Source organism: Anabrus simplex, chromosome 4 (genome assembly GCF_040414725.1).
Source record: "Anabrus simplex isolate iqAnaSimp1 chromosome 4, ASM4041472v1, whole genome shotgun sequence".
Classification (NCBI taxonomy): domain Eukaryota; kingdom Metazoa; phylum Arthropoda; class Insecta; order Orthoptera; family Tettigoniidae; genus Anabrus; species Anabrus simplex.
Genome location: NC_090268.1, coordinates 392637164 through 392662216, shown reverse-complemented (window position 1 = coordinate 392662216; position 25053 = coordinate 392637164). Strand labels below are relative to the sequence as shown.

At 38.1% G+C, this 25053-nt stretch overlaps 1 protein-coding gene across 2 annotated transcripts in view; it reads right to left on the bottom strand.

Annotated features, from left to right (window-relative positions):
- The window catches only part of LOC136872027 (probable cytochrome P450 49a1), an 84491-nt gene that overhangs the window by 30203 nt on the left and 29235 nt on the right, over positions 1-25053 (bottom strand). For both annotated transcript variants that reach the window (XM_068227301.1, XM_067145848.2), the window contains exons 4-5: positions 20479-20591; positions 11092-11208 (exon numbers count right to left, since the gene is read on the bottom strand). In XM_068227301.1, the coding sequence (XP_068083402.1) occupies positions 11092-11208; positions 20479-20591 (230 nt within the window). The remainder of the gene's footprint in view (positions 1-11091; positions 11209-20478; positions 20592-25053) is intronic.

Sequence of the window (25053 nt, the reverse complement as noted above, 5' to 3'; positions counted from 1 at the left end):
TACCGAGTAAGAAAGCAAGGTGAAATTCTTTACATTTCAGAAGGAATTTTGCTCCGCGTCTTTACAAGAAAATTTACTAGAAAGTCTTCCAAAATAATGAGGTTTTGAATTTAAGAATGCTTTACTGTTGGACCTCTCCTCTGATACTTCACACGCACACACGGTGTGACAGAACATCTTAATTTGATCTTAATGTTGTTGTCAGCTCCCGCTTGGAGCGTTTTGCTAGCATACAGCGAGCCAGCTGGTGACAAACACGTCCAAAGGTAGCATTCCAAGTTTTTCATTTTATGCAAGCCATGAATATAAATTAGCATTGAAATGTATTTTTATCTGAATATATGCATATAAAATGCCACATAGACTTTTGTTGCCACCTAATTATGCCAGTGGAATGATTTTAATGAATTTCATATATATGATTAACCATTAAATACGAACGTTGTATTTAGTACATTGTAACCGCAGGAAATTCTAGAAGAAGCTATGTAACTATCACTGTATCGCACTTCCTGTGTGGAACAGTGGCAGAGTGTCGGCCTCCGGATCCCAACATCGTAGGTTCAAACCGGAAGTGGTATTCGGATTTTTGAAGGGTGAAAAAAAGTGCATTCGGCGCACCATGTCATGGGATGTCGGCATGTAAAAGATCTCTGGTAGCAGATTTCGTGTTTACACGACAAAATTCACTATATTTCAGCCACAGATGCCACCTAGTAGTCCTAGAGAAAAACAGAACATCGAAATTGGTGAGCAGGCAGCCAGATTGCGTCAAATTAAAATTTCTGCACACAGCTGAAGCCATACGTTAGTTATTATTATTATTATTATTATTATTATTATTATTATTATTATTATTATTATTATTATTATTATTATCTTCTTCATCTGTTTACCTCCAAGGTAGGTTTTCCCTCGGACTCAGGGTGATACAACTGGGCAGGATGACAAGTACCTAGTCCAGGCGGCCTCACCTGCTATGCTGAACAGGGGCCTTGCGTGGGGATGGGAATATTGGAAGGGATAGACAAGGAAGAGGGAAGGAATCGGCTGTGGCCTTAAGTTAGGTACCACCCCGGTATTTGCCTGGAGGAGAACTGAGAAACCACGGAAAAACACTTCCAGCATGGCTGAGGTGGGAATCGAACCCACCTCTACTCAGCTGACCTTCCGAGGCTGGGTGGACCGCGTTCCAGCACTCGTACCACTTTTCAAATGTCGTGGCAGAGCCGGGAATCGAACTCATGCCTCCGAGGGAGGCAGCTAATCACACTAACCACTACACCACAGAGGCGGACTTATTATTATTGTTACGGAGATATCCGTGGTTCAGAAAGAGGTGAAAGGAGGTGCTAGTGTTGAATGGGTCTAACTATGATATCATAAATTGAGTTAACACTGTAAATAAAGGTTATATTTCTTTCAGGATTTCGAACTTAACAAATTTTTCACTCATTGAAATAATGAGGTTACAGGTACAATGACAATTTTAAAAATTGGAAAATTCAAGATTGGGGACTTTAACAATTCTGAGCTCCAAACCCCTAGGTTACAAATTTGCAATTTCAGGGTGGTATTATTTAGGCAAGGGCAGAAAACTCCCAATTCAAGAGCACTTTGCTTCAACAAATTTACAGCCTTCCAAAGGCACTCCTCAATATTGTAGTAAACTAGAAAAGAGATTACATGCTCTCCAACACTCATCTAATGTGAACCGCCCGCTTAAGGCAACATTACACAAAACTTTACGATCCCTGGCCTCTCAAGGCACAATTTAGACTTATAAAAGGTAGTACGCAGGGGTATCTAATACCCAACCAACGGGCCTTAGTAGAAAATGAACAGGTTAAATTAATGGCCCGAAACACAAACTGAATGGAGGCGTTCACTTGCAGTCCTAGATAATGAAGTATTAAAACCACAACAGGGCTCTCGGCCCGATAATACATGGCCTAATCCCAAGCTGCTGAGGTGACTGGAATGAAAGTACTAAATCGTAGCCACCTCAAATCAAGTTGAAGGGGAACTCGAGAGGGTAACATACTCTCTATCTCCGAATCACAGTTAAAGGTTTTATGACATTTATACATTAGCTGAACGAAAATTTACATTTTAGAAAAGGCTGGTTACATAGTTAGATATTCGGACCTTCCCCTCGGATAAATTTGCGGAGGCAGCAAGGAAGATAGAATTTATGTGGCCAGTACCTGGCTGATGTTCTGCCTGCCGAATTTTAGGCGCCTCGCCTCCTGCCTTAACACACCCACTCAGAAAGACGACGATCAATGAGATAAGGTAGCCAGAAAAGCCACAGCTTATATACCCGAAGGGAAGTTTCGAGAGGATTCTGGAATAGTCCGGACACACCCTCTCAATTTTATTGGCCAATTCAAAATTTTACACCCAAAAACCAAGAAGAAGCCTGTGATAGGCTGAAAAATAAGTACAGAAAATTAGTGATTGGTCACATTCAAAGACTGCGGATTGAGAGAGAAGTGTTTCAAGCCTTGAAATATATATAAAAAATGAAGGCTGGTTTACTTGTGAAAACCTATAAACAAAAAATTTATTTCACTGACAAATAGTTCTTCCTTGCACCAGAGTGCGTGACCTTGGTTTTTGTACTGCCATCTATGGAGAAATGTCCAAACTTCTTGAAGTAAACAAACACAAAGGAGCTAAATCCAGTCAGTTTAGGCAGTGACAGTTTCAGCAGTGACATCCTCTGATTAAAGTTCCAACTTTACGTAGTAGCAGTTTCACGTTTGGTTAGATAGGTAGACTTCTTTAAGGCGCATCTTTTGAATGTGCGGAGTTGAGGTGTACCTCCCGGTACAATTATCTATATATATAAAAGCAAGTCGGGCTGGAGCGATGTATATATAAATATTTAAAAATGAAAAAAGACGTGAATTAATGAGGCACTTCCAGAAATCTCAGAAATTTGAAACTTGGTACGGAGGAAACTTATGACCCCAGGATCCCTAGAAAAATCGGAAATTCTCAAAATTCCCTGAAGGGGGCACGCTGGGGGGGCTCAAATTTTGGGCTCAGCATAAGAACACAGTCGTATAGTATATCCAAAACGATAACCTATAGGTTTCGTGGGCTTAAAAATTTTCGAGAATTTCCTCATTTTTATCCCCTATCCCCCCAAATCAAAATGGCGGCACAACCTGCCAGACGAAGTAGACAATTGAAATTTGGTGAAATTATAGCTTTTGGTCCCTAACCGACGGGAAAATTCCAAGATGTTCAAATTTTTCACTTTTTACCCCCCAAAGATATCGAAATATGGAGGCAATTTTAATGACTGTGCAGACATTCCTTTTGAGCTATTTTTTGGCTAAACGGTAAGTCGTATCACAAAACGGATGGCACAATGTCCCTTCAATTCGGAGTGATCTACAACTTTGGTCCTGTGACATTTTGTCGTATCTCTCACCCTAATACGTTAAATTTGGCCGTATTTCTGGATTGTTCGTAAATTTGGTGATTTTTACAAGTATATTTCATTGTTTGACACACTTATAAGAATGATAGGATCATCACGTTGTGTGCGCACATTGGCACGATTAAGGGACATATGTGTACCAAATTTCATGATTCTAGCTTATACATAAGTAGGCAAAAAGTAATGTAAAATGTTAAAAATGCACCCAAATTTCACCCTATTCAAAATTTGATCTCAATTTACCCCCTTAATATGGGAGATACAATTAAATGGTTTAGAAACAAACATGTAGAGCGATAAATGAGGCGTCTGATGGCGCACACCGTTTCTTAATATCATAAACCGTTTAGGAGATATGAATCTCGAAGTGGAAGTCTGCACTTTTCAACGTGCTCATGCTTATCTGTCATCTATATATATAAAAGCAAGTCGGGCTGGAGCGATGTATATATAAATATTTAAAAATGAAAAAAGACGTGAATTAATGAGGCACTTCCAGAAATCTCAGAAATTTGAAACTTGGTACGGAGGAAACTTATGACCCCAGGATCCCTAGAAAAATCGGAAATTCTCAAAATTCCCTGAAGGGGGCACGCTGGGGGGGCTCAAATTTTGGGCTCAGCATAAGAACACAGTCGTATAGTATATCCAAAACGATAACCTATAGGTTTCGTGGGCTTAAAAATTTTCGAGAATTTCCTCATTTTTATCCCCTATCCCCCCAAATCAAAATGGCGGCACAACCTGCCAGACGAAGTAGACAATTGAAATTTGGTGAAATTATAGCTTTTGGTCCCTAACCGACGGGAAAATTCCAAGATGTTCAAATTTTTCACTTTTTACCCCCCAAAGATATCGAAATATGGAGGCAATTTTAATGACTGTGCAGACATTCCTTTTGAGCTATTTTTTGGCTAAACGGTAAGTCGTATCACAAAACGGATGGCACAATGTCACTTCAATTCGGAGTGATCTACAACTTTGGTCCTGTGACATTTTGTCGTATCTCTCTCCCTTATACGTTAAATTTGGCCGTATTTCTGGATTGTTCGCAAATTTGGTGATTTTTACAAGTATATTTCATTGTTTGACACACTTATAAGAATGATAGGATCATCACGTTGTGTGCGCACATTGGCACGATTAAGGGACATGTGTGTACCAAATTTCATGATTCTAGCTTATACATAAGTAGGCAAAAAGTAATGTAAAATGTTAAAAATGCACCCAAATTTCACCCTATTCAAAATTTGATCTCAATTTACCCCCTTAATATGGGAGATACGAGGAAATGGTTTAGAAACAGATATGTAGAGCGATAAATGAGGCGTCTGATGGCGCAAACCGTTTCTTAATATCATAAACCGTTTAGGAGATATGAATCTCGAAGTGGAAGTCTGCACTTTTCAACGTGCTCATGCTTATCCGTCATCTATATATATAAAATCAAGTCGGGCTGGAGCGATGTATATATAAATATTTAAAAATGAAAAAAGACGTGAATTAATGAGGCACTTCCAGAAATCTCAGAAATTTGAAACTTGGTACGGAGGAAACTTATGACCCCAGGATCCCTAGAAAAATCGGAAATTCTCAAAATTCCCTTGAAGGGGGCACGCTGGGGGGGCTCAAATTTTGGGTTCAGCATAAGAACACAGTCGTATAGTATATCCAAAACGATAACCTATAGGTTTCGTGGGCTTAAAAATTTTCGAGAATTTCCTCATTTTTATCCCCTATCCCCCCAAATCAAAATGGCGGCACAACCTGCCAGACGAAGTAGACAATTGAAATTTGGTGAAATTATAGCTTTTGGTCCCTAACCGATGGGAAAATTCCAAGATGTTCAAATTTTTCACTTTTTACCCCCCTAAGATATCGAAATATGGAGGCAATTTTAATGACTGTGCAGACATTCCTTTTGAGCTATTTTTTGGCTAAACGGTAAGTCGTATCACAAAACGGATGGCACAATGTCTCTTCAATTCGGAGTGATCTACAACTTTGGTCCTGTGACATTTTGTCGTATCTCTCACCCTAATACGTTAAATTTGGCCGTATTTCTGGATTGTTCGTAAATTTGGTGATTTTTACAAGTATATTTCATTGTTTGACACACTTATAAGAATGATAGGATCATCACGTTGTGTGCGCACATTGGCACGATTAAGGGACATATGTGTACCAAATTTCATGATTCTAGCTTATACATAAGTAGGCAAAAAGTAATGTAAAATGTTAAAAATGCACCCAAATTTCACCCTATTCAAAATTTGATCTCAATTTACCCCCTTAATATGGGAGATACAATTAAATGGTTTAGAAACAAACATGTAGAGCGATAAATGAGGCGTCTGATGGCGCAAACCGTTTCTTAATATCATAAACCGTTTAGGAGATATGAATCTCGAAGTGGAAGTCTGCACTTTTCAACGTGCTCATGCTTATCCGTCATCTATATATATAAAAGCAAGTCGGGCTGGAGCGATGTATATATAAATATTTAAAAATGAAAAAAGACGTGAATTAATGAGGCACTTCCAGAAATCTCAGAAATTTGAAACTTGGTACGGAGGAAACTTATGACCCCAGGATCCCTAGAAAAATCGGAAATTCTCAAAATTCCCTGAAGGGGGCACGCTGGGGGGGCTCAAATTTTGGGTTCAGCATAAGAACACAGTCGTATAGTATATCCAAAACGATAACCTATAGGTTTCGTGGGCTTAAAAATTTTCGAGAATTTCCTCATTTTTATCCCCTATCCCCCCAAATCAAAATGGCGGCACAACCTGCCAGACGAAGTAGACAATTGAAATTTGGTGAAATTATAGCTTTTGGTCCCTAACCGATGGGAAAATTCCAAGATGTTCAAATTTTTCACTTTTTACCCCCCTAAGATATCGAAATATGGAGGCAATTTTAATGACTGTGCAGACATTCCTTTTCAGCTATTTTTTGGCTAAACGGTAAGTCGTATCACAAAACGGATGGCACAATGTCCCTTCAATTCGGAGTGATCTACAACTTTGGTCCGGTGACATTTTGTCGTATCTCTCTCCCTTATACTTTAAATTTGGCCGTATTTCTGGATTGTTCGTAAATTTGGTGATTTTTACAAGTATATTTCATTGTTTGACACACTTATAAGAATGATAGGATCATCACGTTGTGTGCGCACATTGGCACGATTAAGGGACATGTGTGTACCAAATTTCATGATTCTAGCTTATACATAAGTAGGCAAAAAGTAATGTAAAATGTTAAAAATGCACCCAAATTTCACCCTATTCAAAATTTGATCTCAATTTACCCCCTTAATATGGGAGATACGAGGAAATGGTTTAGAAACAAACATGTAGAGCGATAAATGAGGCGTCTGATGGCGCAAACCGTTTCTTAATATCATAAACCGTTTAGGAGATATGAATCTCGAAGTGGAAGTCTGCACTTTTCAACGTGCTCATGCTTATCCGTCATCTATATAAATTAAATCGTAACGACCGTGTGTCTGTACATTGATTATTTTGGCGAAATTTCCGTACAGTTATCCGTTTCACCTGTAATTATGACCATCTGCATCATTTTTAGCTTTGGTGTCCGTTTGTCTGTTTGTTTGTCTGTTTGTCTGTTTGTCTGTCCTTCTATAACTTGAAAACTACTGGATATATTTCCACCAAACTTCATATTTAGAATCCACCTGTCCTTGGGTAGGTTTTAGCGCAAAAAATAAAAGCGTAACGACCGTGTGTCTGTACATTGATTTTGGCGAAATTTCCGTACAGTTATCCGTTTCAGGTGTAATAATGACCATCTGCATCATTTTTATCTTTGGTGTCTGTCTGTTTGTCTGTTTGTCTGTTTGTCTGTTTGTCTGTCCTTCTATAACTTGAAAACTACTGGATATGTTTCCACCAAACTTCATATTTAGAATCCACCTCTCCTTGGGTAGGTTTTAGCTCAAATATCGTTTCTAAATCCCTGAACTGAGTGGGGATTTTTACGAAACCGAAACCGTGATTTTGCACTCCCTCAAAGTATACACAACCGAACTTAATGGAAATCAACCTGCCTTAATGAAAATGCATTTCTAAACCTTTTTTTCTCATGTGCATCATTTCGATAACAGGATTTAGTAAGGGATATATCATTAACGGACCGTTTTTCGGTACAAATCCCAGCGGGTGCGTGTAAAGCGTACTTCTTACAACTTGAAAACTAACAAGATATTTGAACCAAATTTTATATATAGCATCCATCTGTCCAGGGGTAGGTTTCCTTGGTGTCTGTTAGTTAGTTAGTTAGTTAGTTTGTTTGTTTGTTTCTTTGTTTGTTGGTCTGTTTGTCTTTCTCTAACTTGAAAACTACTGGATATATTTCCACCAAACTTCATATTTAGAATCCACCTGTCCTTTGGGGAGGTTTTAGGGCAAATATTGTTTCTAAATCCCTGAACTAATTGGGGGTTTATACGAAACCGAAACCGTGATTTTGCACTCCCTCTAAATACACACAACCAAACTTTATGGAAATCTACCTGCCTTAATGGAAATTAATTTCTAAACCTTTTCTTCTCATGTGCATAATTTCAATCACTTACAGGAAAGATAGTATGATCAAACTCTACACGAACATTGGCCCACCCAGTACCCATATGTGAGCCAAATGCTATGCCACATAATTATCCGAAAAGTAATGGAAATGTAAGATATTCTTACACAAATTTCAACCTATTCAACGTTTTTGATTCAATCTGACCCATGAATAGATTAGATGCGAGAAAATATCATAGGACCAGCCATTTAGATCGCTAAATACTGCGCCTTACGGTACAATCCTTTGTCGATATGACGTACCGTTTAGCAGCAGTTAATCTGTAAATGAAGGTCTGCAATATTGTAAACATTCATATACTTTCGTATGTCCATCTGTATATATATTCATAGATGTGTCTGCTATTGTAATCAGTACTCCCTACACCGACTTTGACTGCTGGCAGTAGGAATGGGGTCCTTCTCCAACTCCTGTGTAACTGGCATTAGTAAGGAGGGCCTACCATTTTAATGAATAATTCACTTTTCGATTTGTCTTGCAGAAGGCAAGGGATCATGCAGTTTTGTTCGAAAGTCCCCTACTCTATTGTGTTTGGCTCTAGGCCAGGGTGCCCGCCATTATAAACAAATGTTCCAATCTAAAATTTGACTAGCATTAGGCATTGTGGCCTGCTATTTTCATGGAAACTCACTAATTCTGTGTTACTGGCAGTAAGCTGGCTAGCAGCAGTAAAAAGGGACTGTCATTATAATGATAACTGCACAACTCAATTTTGACTGGTGGTAGGGAAGTTGCCTGGTATTATAATAAAAACTCCTCAACTGTAACCTGTCTGAAAGTAGGAAATGGGTCTGCCATTGTAACTAAAACTCCCCAAATCGATTGTGACCGCGCAGTAGGCATTGGGGCCTGCAATTATAATGTAAACTTGCCAACTCGATTGTGAATGGCAGTAGGCAAGTGAGCCTGGCGTTATCATCACAACTCCGCAACCCTCACTTTACATTGGAAACAACGTATGTGGACCTCCCCATGCTATTTCTCGGATAAGGCTAAGAGACATGCAATTTTAAAACAATCTCATTTGCTGCACGCACAGTATTTACGTCGATATCCGCATACAATGTAGAATACCGTAGCGAAGCACGGGTACATTTGCTAGTTATTATTATTATTATTATTATTATTATTATTATTATTATTATTATTATTATTATTATTATTATTATTATTATTATTATTATTATTATTCCGGGGTATTTATGTACCGCAGAGGTGAAAGAAGGTGCCGGGATGAAGGGGTCTAACTACAATGTCAAGAAAAGAATTTAAAACTTAAACTGAAGGTTATAATTTTGAAAAACAACAAACTTAACAACTTTTCACTTAGTGGGATAACAATGACATTTCAGGTCCAAAATAGCAATTTAGAAACAAGACTTTGAAGAATCCAAGATTTTAAAACTTTAACACTCTTGGGCTACAAGCCCCTAGTTTTACAATTTTTGAGCTCCCAGCTCAAATTTCACAGGCCAGCATAAATTTGTTCAAAGGGCAAATATCCCCTAAATTCATGGAGCACTTGCTCCCAAAATACAACATCTAGCCTCCAAGTGGCATACAGTAATCTTACTTTGAAAAAGAGCTAACAGGCTCTCAGTTTTCCAAGCCTATTCAAGGCAACATAAACTTACAAATTCTGGCCTCTGAAGGCACAACTTACAATAGGAAAATGATTATACAGGGATATTTAATACCCAACCTACTGGGCCATAATGTAAAAGGAAAAACGGTTAAATAAATGGCCCGAACACAAAATGAATGGAGGCGAATGCTTGCACTCCTAGATATGAGCACTTAAAACCTAAAGGGCACTAGGCCGTGGAAACGGGAGCTATACCCAAACAACTGAGGTGACTCGTATAATGATAAATTAATGCATTACGGAAAGGAAGAAAGCCGGTTACAAACGTAGTCACCTCAAACCAAGATGAAGGGCAGCTCGAGATGGTATGTCACTCTCTATCCCCGATTTACAATTAAAGATTTAATGAAGTTTTTACCTAAGCCGGCTGAAAGTTATATTTTTAGGAAAACTAGGTTACGTAGTTAATGATTCGAACCTTTCCCTCAGGTCAAACTGCGGAGCAAGCAATAAATAAAGATGTTATATGGCCATTACCTTGTCGGTGTACTGCTGCCTGATGAAAGAGACGCCGCCCGCCTCCTGCTTCGACACACACACTAGGTCAGATGACGATCAATTGGCCAAGAAACTTGAAAATCAGCAGTTTATAGACCCTTGGGGAATGTTCGAGACCATTCGAGATTAAACTAGCCACACCCTCTCATTTCTATTGGTGAATTTAAAAGTTACACTCAAAATCGAAGAAGAATGTGATTGTTAGAAAATTAATTACAGAATTTAGGGATTGGCTGGATTCAAAACTGGCGGAAAGAAAAGAAAAATATTGCCAATCCGAAAATAAATGAACATCAATTAGTAAAAAAAAAATATGAATACCAACTTCTTGAAATCAAAAGTTCTTTCACTTCGCACCAGGGTGCATGATCATAGCAGTGACATCTATGGAAGAATGTCCAAACTTCTTGATGAAGGGCAAACAAAACAAGTAGAAATCCACACAGTACATGAAACTTCACAATAACAAAATTATATCAGATTTTAGTGGTGACAACTCTTCAGAGTAAAGTTCTAACTTGTTGTATTATTGGTTATACATTTGGTAGATAGAGGAGTTCTTTTAGGCGCTCATTTTGAACGCGCGGCGTAGAGGTATACCCCTGGTACAATTATTATTATTATTATTAGTTCTGTCCTCCATATTAAGTATGTAGCTGCTATCAATAATTGTTCAAGACATCGTCACGGATCTATAAACAGCACAGTTGAAGGAAAACAAAGTGGTTACTGAGTAACATAATTCTGTGATATTATAAAAACAATGTTTGAGAAAACAACCTAATTAAAAATATTGTTGGAATATTCCATTATACTTTTCTCCGCATGTGGGTCTGAAAATTATAAAGTACGAAACACAATATTATAAAAACGCATAACATACCTGTCGATTAAGTCCTTAGTTACAGTGTCTATTGGGCCCACATAGGACTTGGCGTTCCTTGGCTGCATCATCGTCTGATTAAATTTGGATCGCAACTCCTGCCACTCCTTTCCTTCTCTGTAAAGGAAATACAAGATATAATTACACAGAGTAGAAAGAAAGAACACTTAGAAACAAGCTTCAAGTCTAATAAATGTCCAGGATAGCGAAAATAGTGGTCAGAAATCCTAGGCAGAGTTAAAAGTGAAGTCTGGAAATGTGGTTTGATAGTCAACAAAATCAAGATGAAGGTCGAGGTTACAAATCGAGCTAAGTGAATTTACGGATGAACCTACTGTTTATAAAGGCAGTATAATAGCCCGGGCCATCAGGTTTCAGCTTCATGAAAGCCAGCCAGAAGAAGCTGACGCTGAGAAAAGAGAACATTTCGCCGTTGCGCCTTAAAATACCGTAATTTGACAATTTTGATGGGAGAAATCCTGACCTGCAGCACATGTATCACTTAGAACGAAAATTGTAACGACCGTGTGTCTGTACATTGGTTATTTTGGCGAAATTTCCTAACAGTTATCCGTTTCAGGTGTAGTAATGGCCATCCGTATAATTTTTAGCTTTGGCGTCTGTCTATTTGTTTGTCTGTTTGTCTATAACTTGAAAACTACTGGATATAGCCTATTTCTAGCAAACTTCATATTTAGAATCCACCTATCCTTGGGTAGGTTTTAGGGCCACTATTGTTTCTAAATCCCTGAAGTGACTGGGGGTTTATACGAAACCGAAACCGTGATTTTGTACTCCCATAAAATATACACAACCGAACGTAATGGAAAAGTACCTGGTTTAATGGAGATCAATTTCTATACCTCTTTTTCTCATGTACATCATTTCGATACGAGGATTAATAAGGGAGGTAACATTAACGGACCGTTTTCCGGTACAAGTCCCACTGGACTTAACTCAAGTGCGCGTGCGTGTAAAGCCTATTTCTTACAACTTGAAAACTCTTGGAGATAATTCAACCAAACTTCATATTTAGCATCAACCTCTCCAAAGGTAGATTTTCAGGTCCATACCATTTCAAATTCCCGGAATCGACTTGGGATTTACTGGGAACCGGAACGGTGATTTTACTCTCTCACAATATACTGTAGGGTATGCAAGACCAGCCTGACTGGAAATCGAAAACGATGGTAGCTCAACATATGGAATATGACCGAGAGTTGCAACAGCTTGAGTTTCTGTATTAAAGATCAAATACCTCTGGAATATATCGTGGAATGGTGTGTTCTCTTCCTTACGTTAAGGCACCGCCCAAAGGTGAGCACACATTGAATCCTTTCCTTAAAAATAATTAACTTGCATTTTTTCTATAATACATACAATACATTATAACATGAAGAAAGTTAATAACCTTCTCTCCCCTCTCCATTTGATGAAGGAATGTTCCACAACGCTCCCCTCGCTCCGCCCCTAATCCCCATCCCCTCCCCACGGTACAGTATGCCAGATTGTAAGGAATTAACCTGCCCTTCCCTATCCTTTGGGAAGGAATTACAACGTTCCACTCGTGCTTACCCGCTCCTCTCAGCGGAACAGTATGCTATTCCCAGAACTTTACACTATCCTTTCCATGAACAAAGTCCTGAAATAGTGTTTTGAGACACTGGAATAAACTTTGACAATCTAGACAAGTAAAGAAGTAATTCTTTATGTTAAAACGGTAATGGTTGAATATTTATTAAATCAATATTGTCAATACATGTTCATATCATCACCTAACTATCTATCATTGACGAATGACATGTTTCGTACTACAAGAACATCCTCAGATTCTATGAAATCACTTAAACCATGCGTTTAAATGTACGGTATTGTTTACATTGCGTAAATTTGTTTAATAGTGCGTATTCCTTAGCAGCTATGTTTGTAGTGTTATAATTTATATTTAAATTTTTGTCTGTTTGACAGACTGGAAAGTTTTTATGTTACATTCTACTAAGTATACAATGGAAAGTATGGCTTTCTTAACAAATCTACTACAAATAAACGAACAAAAATTATGATTTATTTTTCAGTATCCCACACAATTTTACATCTTGTATAAATTCATGACTTATCTTGGTATATTTCTGGACTTAAACAACCTAGTAAAGAAAATTTCTATGTTAATATTATCGGAGACATATACAATATAATAGTTGTACAAAGTATAATTGTCGATCTTGCATGATCGCTGCACTTTTATCGCCGGATTAATAATAAACAACTTTTCCCTTTGCTAAAATCAAATAGGCATAAATATGTCTACCGGTCATATCAATTCACCGAAGGCTGCTAATTTCATATGGCAACCAGCCATAAGTCATAGCCTGCATGGTTATTACGTAAAATTCTTTGGTCATCGATCCATACATTACATGAGAGCCTGCACGATTGCTAGCGTTACGCTACTTCCTCAACACAAATATTCTGATGACTAACTAGCTATAAGAAATATTCACGTCAAGAAACGGAGTTATTCAAGATTGTTACATTTTCAGGAATTAAGAAATATCAGCAAAAATTAATTCTAAACCAAACAGTATAGACATTAAATCTTTTTATATATTTGTGTACTGTGTAAATTATAAAATAACGGAGATGTTCACGAACTTACCTGTTGATTGCTACGTCCAACAGTACATCTTTTGGATAAATGGTGAGCGTTCAGCACAAATCCCCAGGTACGATTCGCTCTCCAGTCGGGGACTTCAGTCACATCTGACGGATTTATCTGACTAGGGGACTGGGTGTTCGTCGGAATATATACTTAACACATCACAATACGAATCATCACAAAAATGCTATGGTTAACAAATCCATCTCCAAAAGGTCTGGTGCCAGGAACGGCATGCGGCCTGATAATTTAGCCAAGCCACGTGAGCGACACAGTTCGCATCCGTGAACCCTGCGGTACAGTATATGGGAAATAAGATGGATGAATAATATTACATTCAACGTCAGCATCTTCGTCATGGGATCCAAACTAACTTACGAGGGATTGGTTGTTGTCGTGATTGCTTTTTAAAAATGTGGAAACCAAATAGTAATTAGGCCTTACTGCTCAGAAGATCCATTTATCAGGCAATCGCCAATTATCTGCGTTTAGGGCTCTCACCTAGGTGGCAGATTCCCTAACAGTTGTTTGTGTGGAGTCCCCTAATAATTTGGAAGTATTTGGGAATATACCAAACATCTACCTTGATAAAGTATTCCAATACCAAATTCATCAAATAAACGAATTTTATCCTCAATTTGTTCTCTTGAATTCTAAATTGATTTTCATGTAATGATCTTTCCTACTTTTAAAATTTCCATTCATACTTAATCGTCTACAAATATAATTCCACGGCATCTCTCCACGGAGAGACTGGAACATTCCACGTAGTCGAGCTGTTCGTCTCCTTGCTCCAAAGTGTCCCTAGACCTAAGTTTCAACCATTTTTGTGACACTGCTCTTTTCTCTTCGAAAATCGACCAGAACAAATCGCGCTCATTTCCATTCGATCCTTATTTCCTCAATCAAGTAATCCTGATGAGGTGAGGGTCGCGTACGTTGGAACCATACTATAATTGAGGTGACATCAGTGCCCTTTAAACCCTCTTCTTTACATCCTTATTACAAACCCTCAGAGCCCTCATAACATGTGAAAATAGAATGTGATGGCCAATACTGAATGTTCTGTTGGACAAATTTAATCGAGGATGAACCAGGCAGTAAAAACATATATATATATATTCGCAACAGTACTTGCCAATAAATGACAAAACTTCACTAATTAGTAGTCAATTACAACCACTTCTTGTGCTCACAGCGGGTCTGCGGCATCCTCAAATCTTTTAAAGTTTACACATGTAAAAGTAGGTATTTAGAATCTTCTTTAAAAAAAGGAACACGCACCTTTTTGTTTTCGAAATATTCCAATAGGAAGGGTGAAAAAGTTTGAAAAAGTGGTTGAATGCCTTTTTTGAGGATACTTATATCTCAGAAACTGAAGATATTACAGATCTGAACATTGGTATTTGGGGTCTCCTTTAAAAATACAGAAACAGGTATTATTTGTTTTTAGAAAATCCAATTAATTGTGGGGGGTGAAAAGGAGGGTGAAATTTTTAACTGAGTATATATATATATCAAAACAAGTGTACAGATGTAAAAATTGGTATTTAGAATCCCCTTTGAAAATAAAGAAACACATACTTTGTTTTCGGAAAATCCCAATAGGAGGGGAGAAAAGGGGTGAAAAAGGGGTTGAATACCTTAAATGATGATATTTATATCTCAAAAACAGAAGATATTACAGACCTGAAAATTGGAATTTGGGATCCCCATTAAAAATAAAGAAACACATATTTTTTGTTTTGTGGAAAATGCAATGAATGGGAGTTAAACAGGAGTGACAAATTGGGGTGAAATTTAGAAATACTATATCTACAGTATATCTCAGAAACGTAGAAATTGATATATGGAATCTCCTGTAAATATGAAGAAGCATAGGTGATTTGTTTTCGGAAACTCCTTTTAAGGGGAACTTAAAACGGGGTGAAATTTTAAAATGAGCATTTCTATAGTATATCTCAAGAACTGAACATGTTACCGAAGTGAAAAATAGTATTTTTTATCTCTATTAGAAATACAGAAACAAGTATATTTGTTTTCTGAAAAATCACTTGGTTGGAGGGGTAAAAGTGACTGAAAATGGGCATGAATTCTTTTAATTAGGATACTAATACCTCAAAAGCTGAAGATGTGACAGACGTGAAATTTGGTATTTGGAATCTCCTTTAAAAGTAAAGGAAATGTTTTCAGAAATCTACATAAGGGGGGGGGAGGGAAATTGAAAAATTAGTTGAATTATAGGTATGAGGATACTATTATCTCAAAAACAAAAGATTTTGCAGACGCGAAAATTGGTATTTGGAATCTGCTTTAAAATTACAGAAACGCGTATTCTCTGAAAATCCAATGAAATGGTGGGGGGAGGTGAAAGAATTGAAAAATAAGTTGAATTAATTGTATGAGGATACTTACATCTCATAAAAACTAAAGTTGTTACAGACGTGAACAATGGCATTTGGACCTCTTTTAAAAACAAAGAAAAAAGCGTTTTGATGGGAAATCACCTTTGGGGAGGGGCAGGGGTGAAAAGGAGTTGAATTCCTTTTATGAGGACACATGTCTCAAAAACTGAAGATCTTAGAGCCGTGATAATTGGTATTTAGAAGATCCTTTACTATTACAGAAACAAGTATTTTTTAACGGGAAATTCACTTAGGGCGAGAAGTGTGAAAGGAAGTGAAAAAGTTCATTCTTTTTAAGGGGATACGTATATCTCAGAACTGAAGGTGACAGACGTGAACATTGGTATTTGGAATCTCCTTTAAACATAAGGAAACCCGCCTTCTTTTTTATTTGGGGGAGGGTTGGGGGTAAATCAACTTAACGGCGGTGGGGTGAAAAAGGAGTTGAGACTAATTGATTTTGCTGTTCATAATGTACTTATTCTGATCATAAACTGATAAATTTTCACTTTTCTTAGGTTCATTGTCAAGAGCCATATTTTCCTTTGGAGAACGTAAAGTTAGATTACAATAGATTCTCCTGGCATATAAATGAAAATGTAAACTCATCTGAAATAAACGATAGGAATGATATTGACTGTGCAGTTGTTCACCTCTATAATAAGGTCAATAATGCACGGAAGTTTATCATTCGTGTCGCCAAAAATCTCGCGTACTAGCTAACGCGCGACGATGGTGCTGGTCAGATTGTCAGTAATAAGTATGGCAGCATATATAATTTACCGCCAAGTAGCGTTCTTGCACCTTGTTGTGGGTTCCAGACCATCAATAATAATAATAATAATAATAATAATAATAATAATAATAATAATGATGATAATAATAATAATAGTCTGGACCGTCGTAAAAATGTGCGGACGGCGCTAGAAACGGGTCCTGGCTGGGTAATGATTAAAATTGGAGTCCGGCCGCGGGTTCATTACCGCCAAGGCACCCAAGATGACACCACGCCGGATCTCCTCAAGGATTTTATCCATATTAAAAATGCTTATAGGAAAATATGGCAAAGATTTAGAGACCCAACTGATCGGGTGGAATACCTGAACCTAACCCGGGAAGTACGAAATCGATTGCTAGAAAGAAAGATTGAAAAATGGGAGGAACTTTGCCGTAATATCTCAGAAAACGAGTCAGATCACGAATTTTAGCGGATTCTCTCAAAAAGCGAGTTAGATCGCGAATTTCGGCGGATTATATATAAAACGTTAAGCATTCAGTTATAAATTTCATTATAATACTGTAGCGAAGCACGGGTATCTTGCTAGTCAGATATATACTTCGTCCGTTTTCTTGATTGACGTGTCTCACATTTCGCTTGCCTTCTCACGCACCGATCATTCACTCATTAGCTCCATGCACGCAGGTTCGAGCACAAGTCTACTGACTATCACAACACAGAAGTGCTGTACACTTGCCTCGACCCGTCAAGACCGACGAATCGCACAATAAACTCAGGTAACTGCTCCATACACAGAACTACTCAATATGTATCACTCAACAAGCTCAGTGGCAATGCGTTGGCCTCCAAATCTAAGGATTGCCGATTCAAACCCGATAGATATAGTCGGATTTTTGAAGGGCGGACCAAAGCCCAGTTTACAGTCCATGACGCAGGACGTCGCCATATAAACATATCTGGTGACTCTTGGTGATCACCTGATTATTATTACTTTTAATCGACAACAAAACACAACATCAAAAACTCAACTACGATCACACTCCAAAATTTCTCCTGTTCGTGGTGAGCCTACTTTTATACACCTGGTGATGGGGTTCTAGTATATTCCAGATGCGTGCAGAATAGGGACGTAATAGTTTCGCCTTCCATATATTCCCTGGAAACACCAGACGAAAAGCATAATAAATGGAGAGGTCGTTATATGGCCTCAGGTTGGCGGTGAAGTCCCCGGCCTGACTCATCTCTCTCATCCCTTCCCTGAAATATCACAGGACGGCTTCTAGAGGACTGGCTGTCGCATGAGCACGTAAGAAAATCAACATTAACATTATTTCGATTAAATTTTGTTAGCTGAGGTGTATTTGTCACTTCTGCTGCCGCTACTGCAAGAAAAACTAACCCATCATCGATGGGCGAATGACACTGTTTTGGATATATTTGAACTTCGTTGAATCATTTCGTAATCAGGCGAGTAAAACGTGAAAGCTGACATATTACAAATTTCAATAAAAGTAAGACGAAAAGTTATACGCCCTGTTGACGGGTTACTTGTTCTACAATTGCAACAGTAGAGTCATCCAGCGGAGATAAGCGGCAGCTGAATGGATAGAGCACTTTTTTCAAATAACATCAGTCAGATTAATATTAATTTTGATGGATTTTGGAGACTTGGGAACTTGTAGGCTATCACATTACTTTTCCGCGGGATGACGATGGGTGCATGAGAGGCTCAGGGATCCTTTCATCACCGCAATGTCTTTTATGGTTCCTTTTTTCTCTTATTGTTCTGGTTAACTCATTACCACCATTTATTTCAATGATGCTCGTCGTTGATAGGGTACACAATTTATATATTTTTTTTTTTACATTTGCTTTACGTCGCACCGTCACAGGCATATGTTACGGTAACGATGGGATAGGACAGTGTCAGAACTTTCAAGGAAGTGGTCATAATTGCCTCGTGTGAAAATGGGAAATCATGGAAAATCATTTCCAGGGCTTCCGACTATGGGATTCGAATCCACCATCTCCCGAATGCATATTCACAGCTACGTGGCACAATCCACGTGACCAACTCGCTTTGTACAATTTAAATTTTTAAATATCTCTATTAACAAAAATGTTATGGTGAAAATATATGAATCATAAAAGAACGGAAAATAAAATTCCTGCAACTATTACTGTTCTTTGATACAGCAAATTGACATTTCATGTTTTTTCCACTTTAATTTTGTTACGACGCTGTGTACCAACACCGTATAGAGCCTAGTGCACAACAGGGATATTCCTGATTTTAAATATTGTTTTCATATATACTGTTGGTCATTTTTCACGTAATATAGTTTGAAAAAACAAATAAACTAATGAACAAACAAAGAAACAGACAGGCAGACAGAAATTGAACTCTGGCCAGTTTAAATTTCGTACACCTAATGTGAGATGGAACTAAATGTGGGGCAATAATTTAAGTGCAAAGATAGATTTTTAATTTCATTTAAATAGAAGTCCTTTAATTCGTGCTCGTTCAGGTGGCCTAATGGCACAGAAAAGTTCAATATTCTATCTGTCAAAATAAATCAGGTTGAAGGTAGGAATGCTAACTTCTCGATTTTCAACAGAGGATTTTTGGGGTTTGGACCAATATAGCAGGTCTCCGGTCACAGTTTTAAACCGGATTGCCCAATATCCGGTTAATAACGTGATACCTTTCAGACGTGTGGTGAAGTTCTTTAGGGTCCACCAAAATATGATATGTGACGTCAAAACTGATTGTTCGCAGCTCGTGTTCAATGGTTCACTCTATGATTGGAATGTTTATTTCAGGGAACGATTATGCACTGCTCTGCAATGATTTCTAACAGAACGCAAGATGGGTTAGTCAAAATTCGAAATGTTATAAAGTGATCTTTTTCAAATTTCCCAGAAACTATTCTAACATTCTGGGGAAGTACACGTTTCTTCGGAATATAATATCAAGGTTTAGCCAAATTCTATATCTCTATATAAGTAATAATAATTTCGTACGTCTATTGCTAGCCTAGTGCAACCCTTGTTAGGCAGACCCTCCGAAGATGGTGGGCGGCATCTGCCATGTGTTGGTAACTGCGTGTTATTGTGGTGGAGGATAGTGTTATGTGTGGTGTGTGAGTTACAGACGGTGGGAACAGCACAAACACCCATCCCCCGAGCCATTGTAATTAACCAATGAAGATTAAAATCCCCTTCCCGGCCGGGAATCCAACCCGGGACTTTCTGGGCCAAAGGCCAGCACCACTAACCATTTAGCCATGGAGCCGGACATCTCTGTAAGTTATACACTGTCAATAATATTCTGTATTCGTGTTTTTGAATAGTTTAACATAAATTATTATCAGGGAGACAGGCTTAGAATATGCATTCCTTCCTATCTTCATACCAATAAAACGAATCAAATTCTAATGTAAGGATTTTTTAAATGTTAGAATTAGCAACCTTCTCTCTAAGAGTTAAGGTACCGGTAACCAGTCGTCACTGCCTATGACTTACAGGTTTTGAGCTCACGTGGAATAGGGTAGCTATTTCAAGGTGTCGTTGGCTATAATACTTACGACGTTGCTAGTCCACCGATGCCCTTGTAGAAGTCCTTTCGTAATACTGATCGGTACTCTTTGACTGATGGCAGTAATTGCCTGATAGGCCAAGGTCCTTCATTCCTGAAAACCTGGAAAGAATAAAAAGTATACATTGACAATATACGGGATATATCATGTATGATATGATAGCACAAACACACTGACAACGTACTACTAGTACAAAAATGTTTTCCTTCCTCCCCTGAAGGGGGAGGCGGGCCTCTTAGGCAATGACGCCACCTCCCAGGCCAGGAGATTTGTTACGGTAAAGAAGACGCTCGGAAAAGGTGAGGGGATTGGTGGCCGTGGTCTATACTAGGAAGTTTCTCGACATTCGCCTTAGTGCAGGAGAATGAGAAACCGGGGAAAGCCATTCGAGGACAGCCGACGTTGGGAACCAGCCGTGAGGTCCAACCCTTTCCCATCTCCCGAATAGAGAAGCGTAGAGTCACGATAGAGCCAAGGCCTCCCCACCTAAGCTCGGTTGGCCGGTCGGAGTGCAGAGCTGTTTGGTCACGGGCCAGCCGAGACCCATTCTGTATCCACCGACACCGATCACGTCGCAAATTTTTCAGCTTATGCTTAAAGCAGACCACGTTTTGCATGAGAGGAAAGAATTAACCACGAAACACTGGCCCGATGCAAAAATTATACGAGCAGAAAAACGTGCTCACCACACAAATTATATTCATAATTTCATCGATTGCAAATGCATCAAAATAAATTGTGAAAGGAGAGAAATGTATATATAGTAAAGTAAAAAAAAAAGTGTTTCTATCAGCGAAGTTGTTGACGCATATTCGCCATTATGACCCAGATACACAGCTACATCTAACGGCATGATGTCGAATTACGTACAGCCTGGCTTCTGTCCCTTTTCTAGAGATATATTTGAAAGACTTAAGCTGGTACCAGTTATGGGTTAGAAGACGGATGCCATGATGACCATCATATTTGAACTGTTCAGTGAAATGACTGATTCACTTTTCTCATTCTGAGGTTTATCTCTATCGATAAGTACGGACAGAGTCGATGACCGGTTGGCCATGATCGTCTTTATGGTCTGACACCATTGTTAGCCGGTTCAAGTCCCGTTCGTTGCTTTTTTTACAAGTTCCTTTACGTCGTACGGACACAGATAGGTCTTATGGCGACATAGGATAGGAAATGGCTAGGAGCGGGAAGGAAGAAGCCGTGACCTTAATTAAAGAACAGCTCCAGCATTTGCCTGGTGTCAACATGGGAAACCACAGAAAACCATCTTCAGGGCTCCCGAATACTGGATACTCGCCGCAATTAAGCGACTGCAGCTATAGAGCTTGGCTGTTCGTTGAAGATGTTTTTACAATCAGGATTCATGGGAACGTGTTAAGGAAAAGCACTTTTTCCAAAACAACTACTCTCTAAATTCTATATTATTAGCAAAAGGAGCGTAAGTTTTAAACGTGGTAATGATGCAATGTTAGTTAAGTATTCCATGGCCCACTCAAAAACACAGAAGCCTTCTAGGAAAATTTCTCATGTCTCATTTCAATGTGTTTAACATAATAAATCCAATTAATCCGTTTTACTTATAATTTACCTCTTAAAAATCCCTTCAGGCTTGCAACTCAATGTTGAAAATATCTTTGGGATATGAGGTATGGATTTTAGGCAAATAAAATAATAATGCTTCTTACGATGTGCCGGCATGGTGCCATATCCGGTCGATTAGATTAGCAGTTTTCCTATTCTACCACTACGAGCGCTGGTGTGAGTCAATAATGATGATGATAGGCGGTGGATAGATGATTTTTTACTGGAAACTCACCCATATACTGCTGATTATTTATTAGAATTTTGCCTTTTACTAACACTACGAGTGTTAGTCTTTATTAGGTGTGGACTTTTATAAAAAAAATCAAAAGAAATGACTGAGGTTATTGAACAAAGCGACACATTACATAAAGAACTTTGTAATTAATTAACTTGGCGAAGATTTGGATCGACAAGAAAACGATTCAAGAAACAAGCAATTTTGAGCTGTTTTCCCGGAACTGCATCTAGGCCGAAAGTGATTTTTGAAATTTATTTTTTAGTTTGATAGAGATATCCATTCAATATCACAATTTGACATCGTTTAGTGTCTTGTATCCTTTCAACTTTCGGCACAATAGAGGAAATTGCTTTATTTTACGTTTTCCGTATTATTGGAACACCTACTTTGCCTGCTAAGAAATATTTTCAACATTAAGACGCAATCTGAAAAAACAACAACCACGTTTTCATAAATTAATAACTGGTAGAGATGCCACGTAGAAATGGTAAGTGCGGTATCAAAATAAACTAACACTTCTGAAGATATTACTAATTTGTCGTTTAATTCATCCTTATAAATATTATTTCAACATGGAATGCCATGTGTTGACGGTGAGAGCCGGCAAATTCTGTTGACACACAAAAACAGTGGAGGGCAATATAACTTATTTATGCATTGTAACGATTGGTCATAGGGCTCACTAGAAGTGGTAGTGCAGTCTTCGCTGCCGTTTCTCAATGGTTTTTTTTTTTTTTTTTTTTTTTTTTGTAGGATTATCTTTCAGCAGTTTCCAGTTTCCAGGAAATTTCTGAAAATAGTGATACACAGAAAGTTGCTAAAACTATCAAATGATGATTTAAAAGAATTTATATTTACTTTCTGAAATCTGATTCTTTCGTGCAACATAAATAAAATATAAACATGAATAAATATTTGTAATTTTAAATATAAAATATGTCCAAATTTTGGATGACATTAGTAATGTAAATAAAATTACTATGGGATGAATAAAATAAAATAAATAACGTAATTAACTGAAATGTCTGGAATTTGACGTCAGTGTCTACCGAAATGGATCCCTCCAATATTGATAATGCATGATAAATCTCCCTCCCAGGGCGTGTACATAAATCATTATAATAATCGCATGGATATACAACTCTTGTGCTTGTGTACTGATCTAGTACATGTACTTGGTTTTCCATATCTCAAGGCAAATTTCGGTAATCTACGGCCTGATATCGAGGTATAGACCAACAGCGTATATTTGTGCAAACGAAAGTGTCTCCAAAATTAAGTGTTTGTCAGGACTTAAAGAGGTGCAGTTAAACCATGTGTTAATGATGAGAGCCGGCAAATTCTGTTGAACATAAAAACAGTAAAGGGCAATATAACTTCTGAATGCACTGTAACTGTTGGTCATCGCACTCACTAGAAATACCTTATAGGTATACCTGTTTCGGACCTTGCCTAACCCTCTGAAAACGATTTAACAGGTATTAAGTGCACCTAGGTGTTCTAATACCTTCTCCACTGATTTCAAATAACTGTCTATATTCTGACCTAACCCTAATCTGCACTTCATCAACTCAAAATAAATATAAAATAACAACACACTCAATAAATATTTACAACTGTTGGAAAACTCCCTGTGTGCAACCTAGAACAAAAAGTATTGAGAAACTACAGCGAGGTTTTCACTACCATTTGTAGTGAGTGCGATGACCAACAGTTACAGTGCATTCAGAAGTTATATTGCCCTTTACTGTTTTTATGTTCAACAGAATTTGCCGGCTCTCATCATTAACACATGGTTTAACTGCACCTCTTTAAGTCCTGACAAACACTTAATTTTGGAGACACTTTCGTTTGCACAAATATACGCTGTTGGTCTATACCTCGATATCAGGCCGTAGATTACCGAAATTTGCCTTGAGATATGGAAAACCAAGTACATGTACTAGATCAGTACACAAGCACAAGAGTTGTATACCCATGCGATTATTATAATGAAATAAATAAAAATAATTAACTGTAATGCACCTGTTAATTTTAAATCTCCTCACGTTGGGGTCACCATTACGGATGATTATTATAAAATCGCTCAAATTAAAGCACTGTTCCGAGTAATATACTTGTTATGAAACATTAGAAACTCAAAACAAAGAATGTGAACAAAAGTAGTAAAGACCGAAATAGTTTAGGTCAAAGGTTATATATAAGTTTATGTACAAAATATCTGTCCCAGTGTAAAGGAAGACGTTTTAATAACGTTATTATAATTACTACATAAGCTTATCAGACTTAAGTTAGGTACTTAGCTATAAAAGGCAAAATGAACAGTTCACTATAATACATAATAATATTTATGTTTGTTTGGCCAGGCATTGTCTCGTTTATCTATGGGGTCGGGTATGAGGTGAGATGAACCTGTCGTGGCGGTTTTTTTATCACCAGATGCCCTTCCTGACTGCAACCTCATCAGAGGAGTTAATGAGCTGAAATGAATGACGTGATATATGAGAGTAGGAAGGGATTTGGTGAAACCCGGTGACGGATCGTAGCCTACTCCTGTCGAATAGCACCAAGGTATCTGGTCAGGACTTAACTCTCCCTTCAGACGGACGAATCGCTACCAACCACGTCATATTCCCTCACTCCATATGAGCACTGCGGAGAGGTTTGGAATGTAATCCAGGCTTTTGGAACGCAATCTAGTGGTTAGAAATTGTATACCACCACCTCTCCTACCC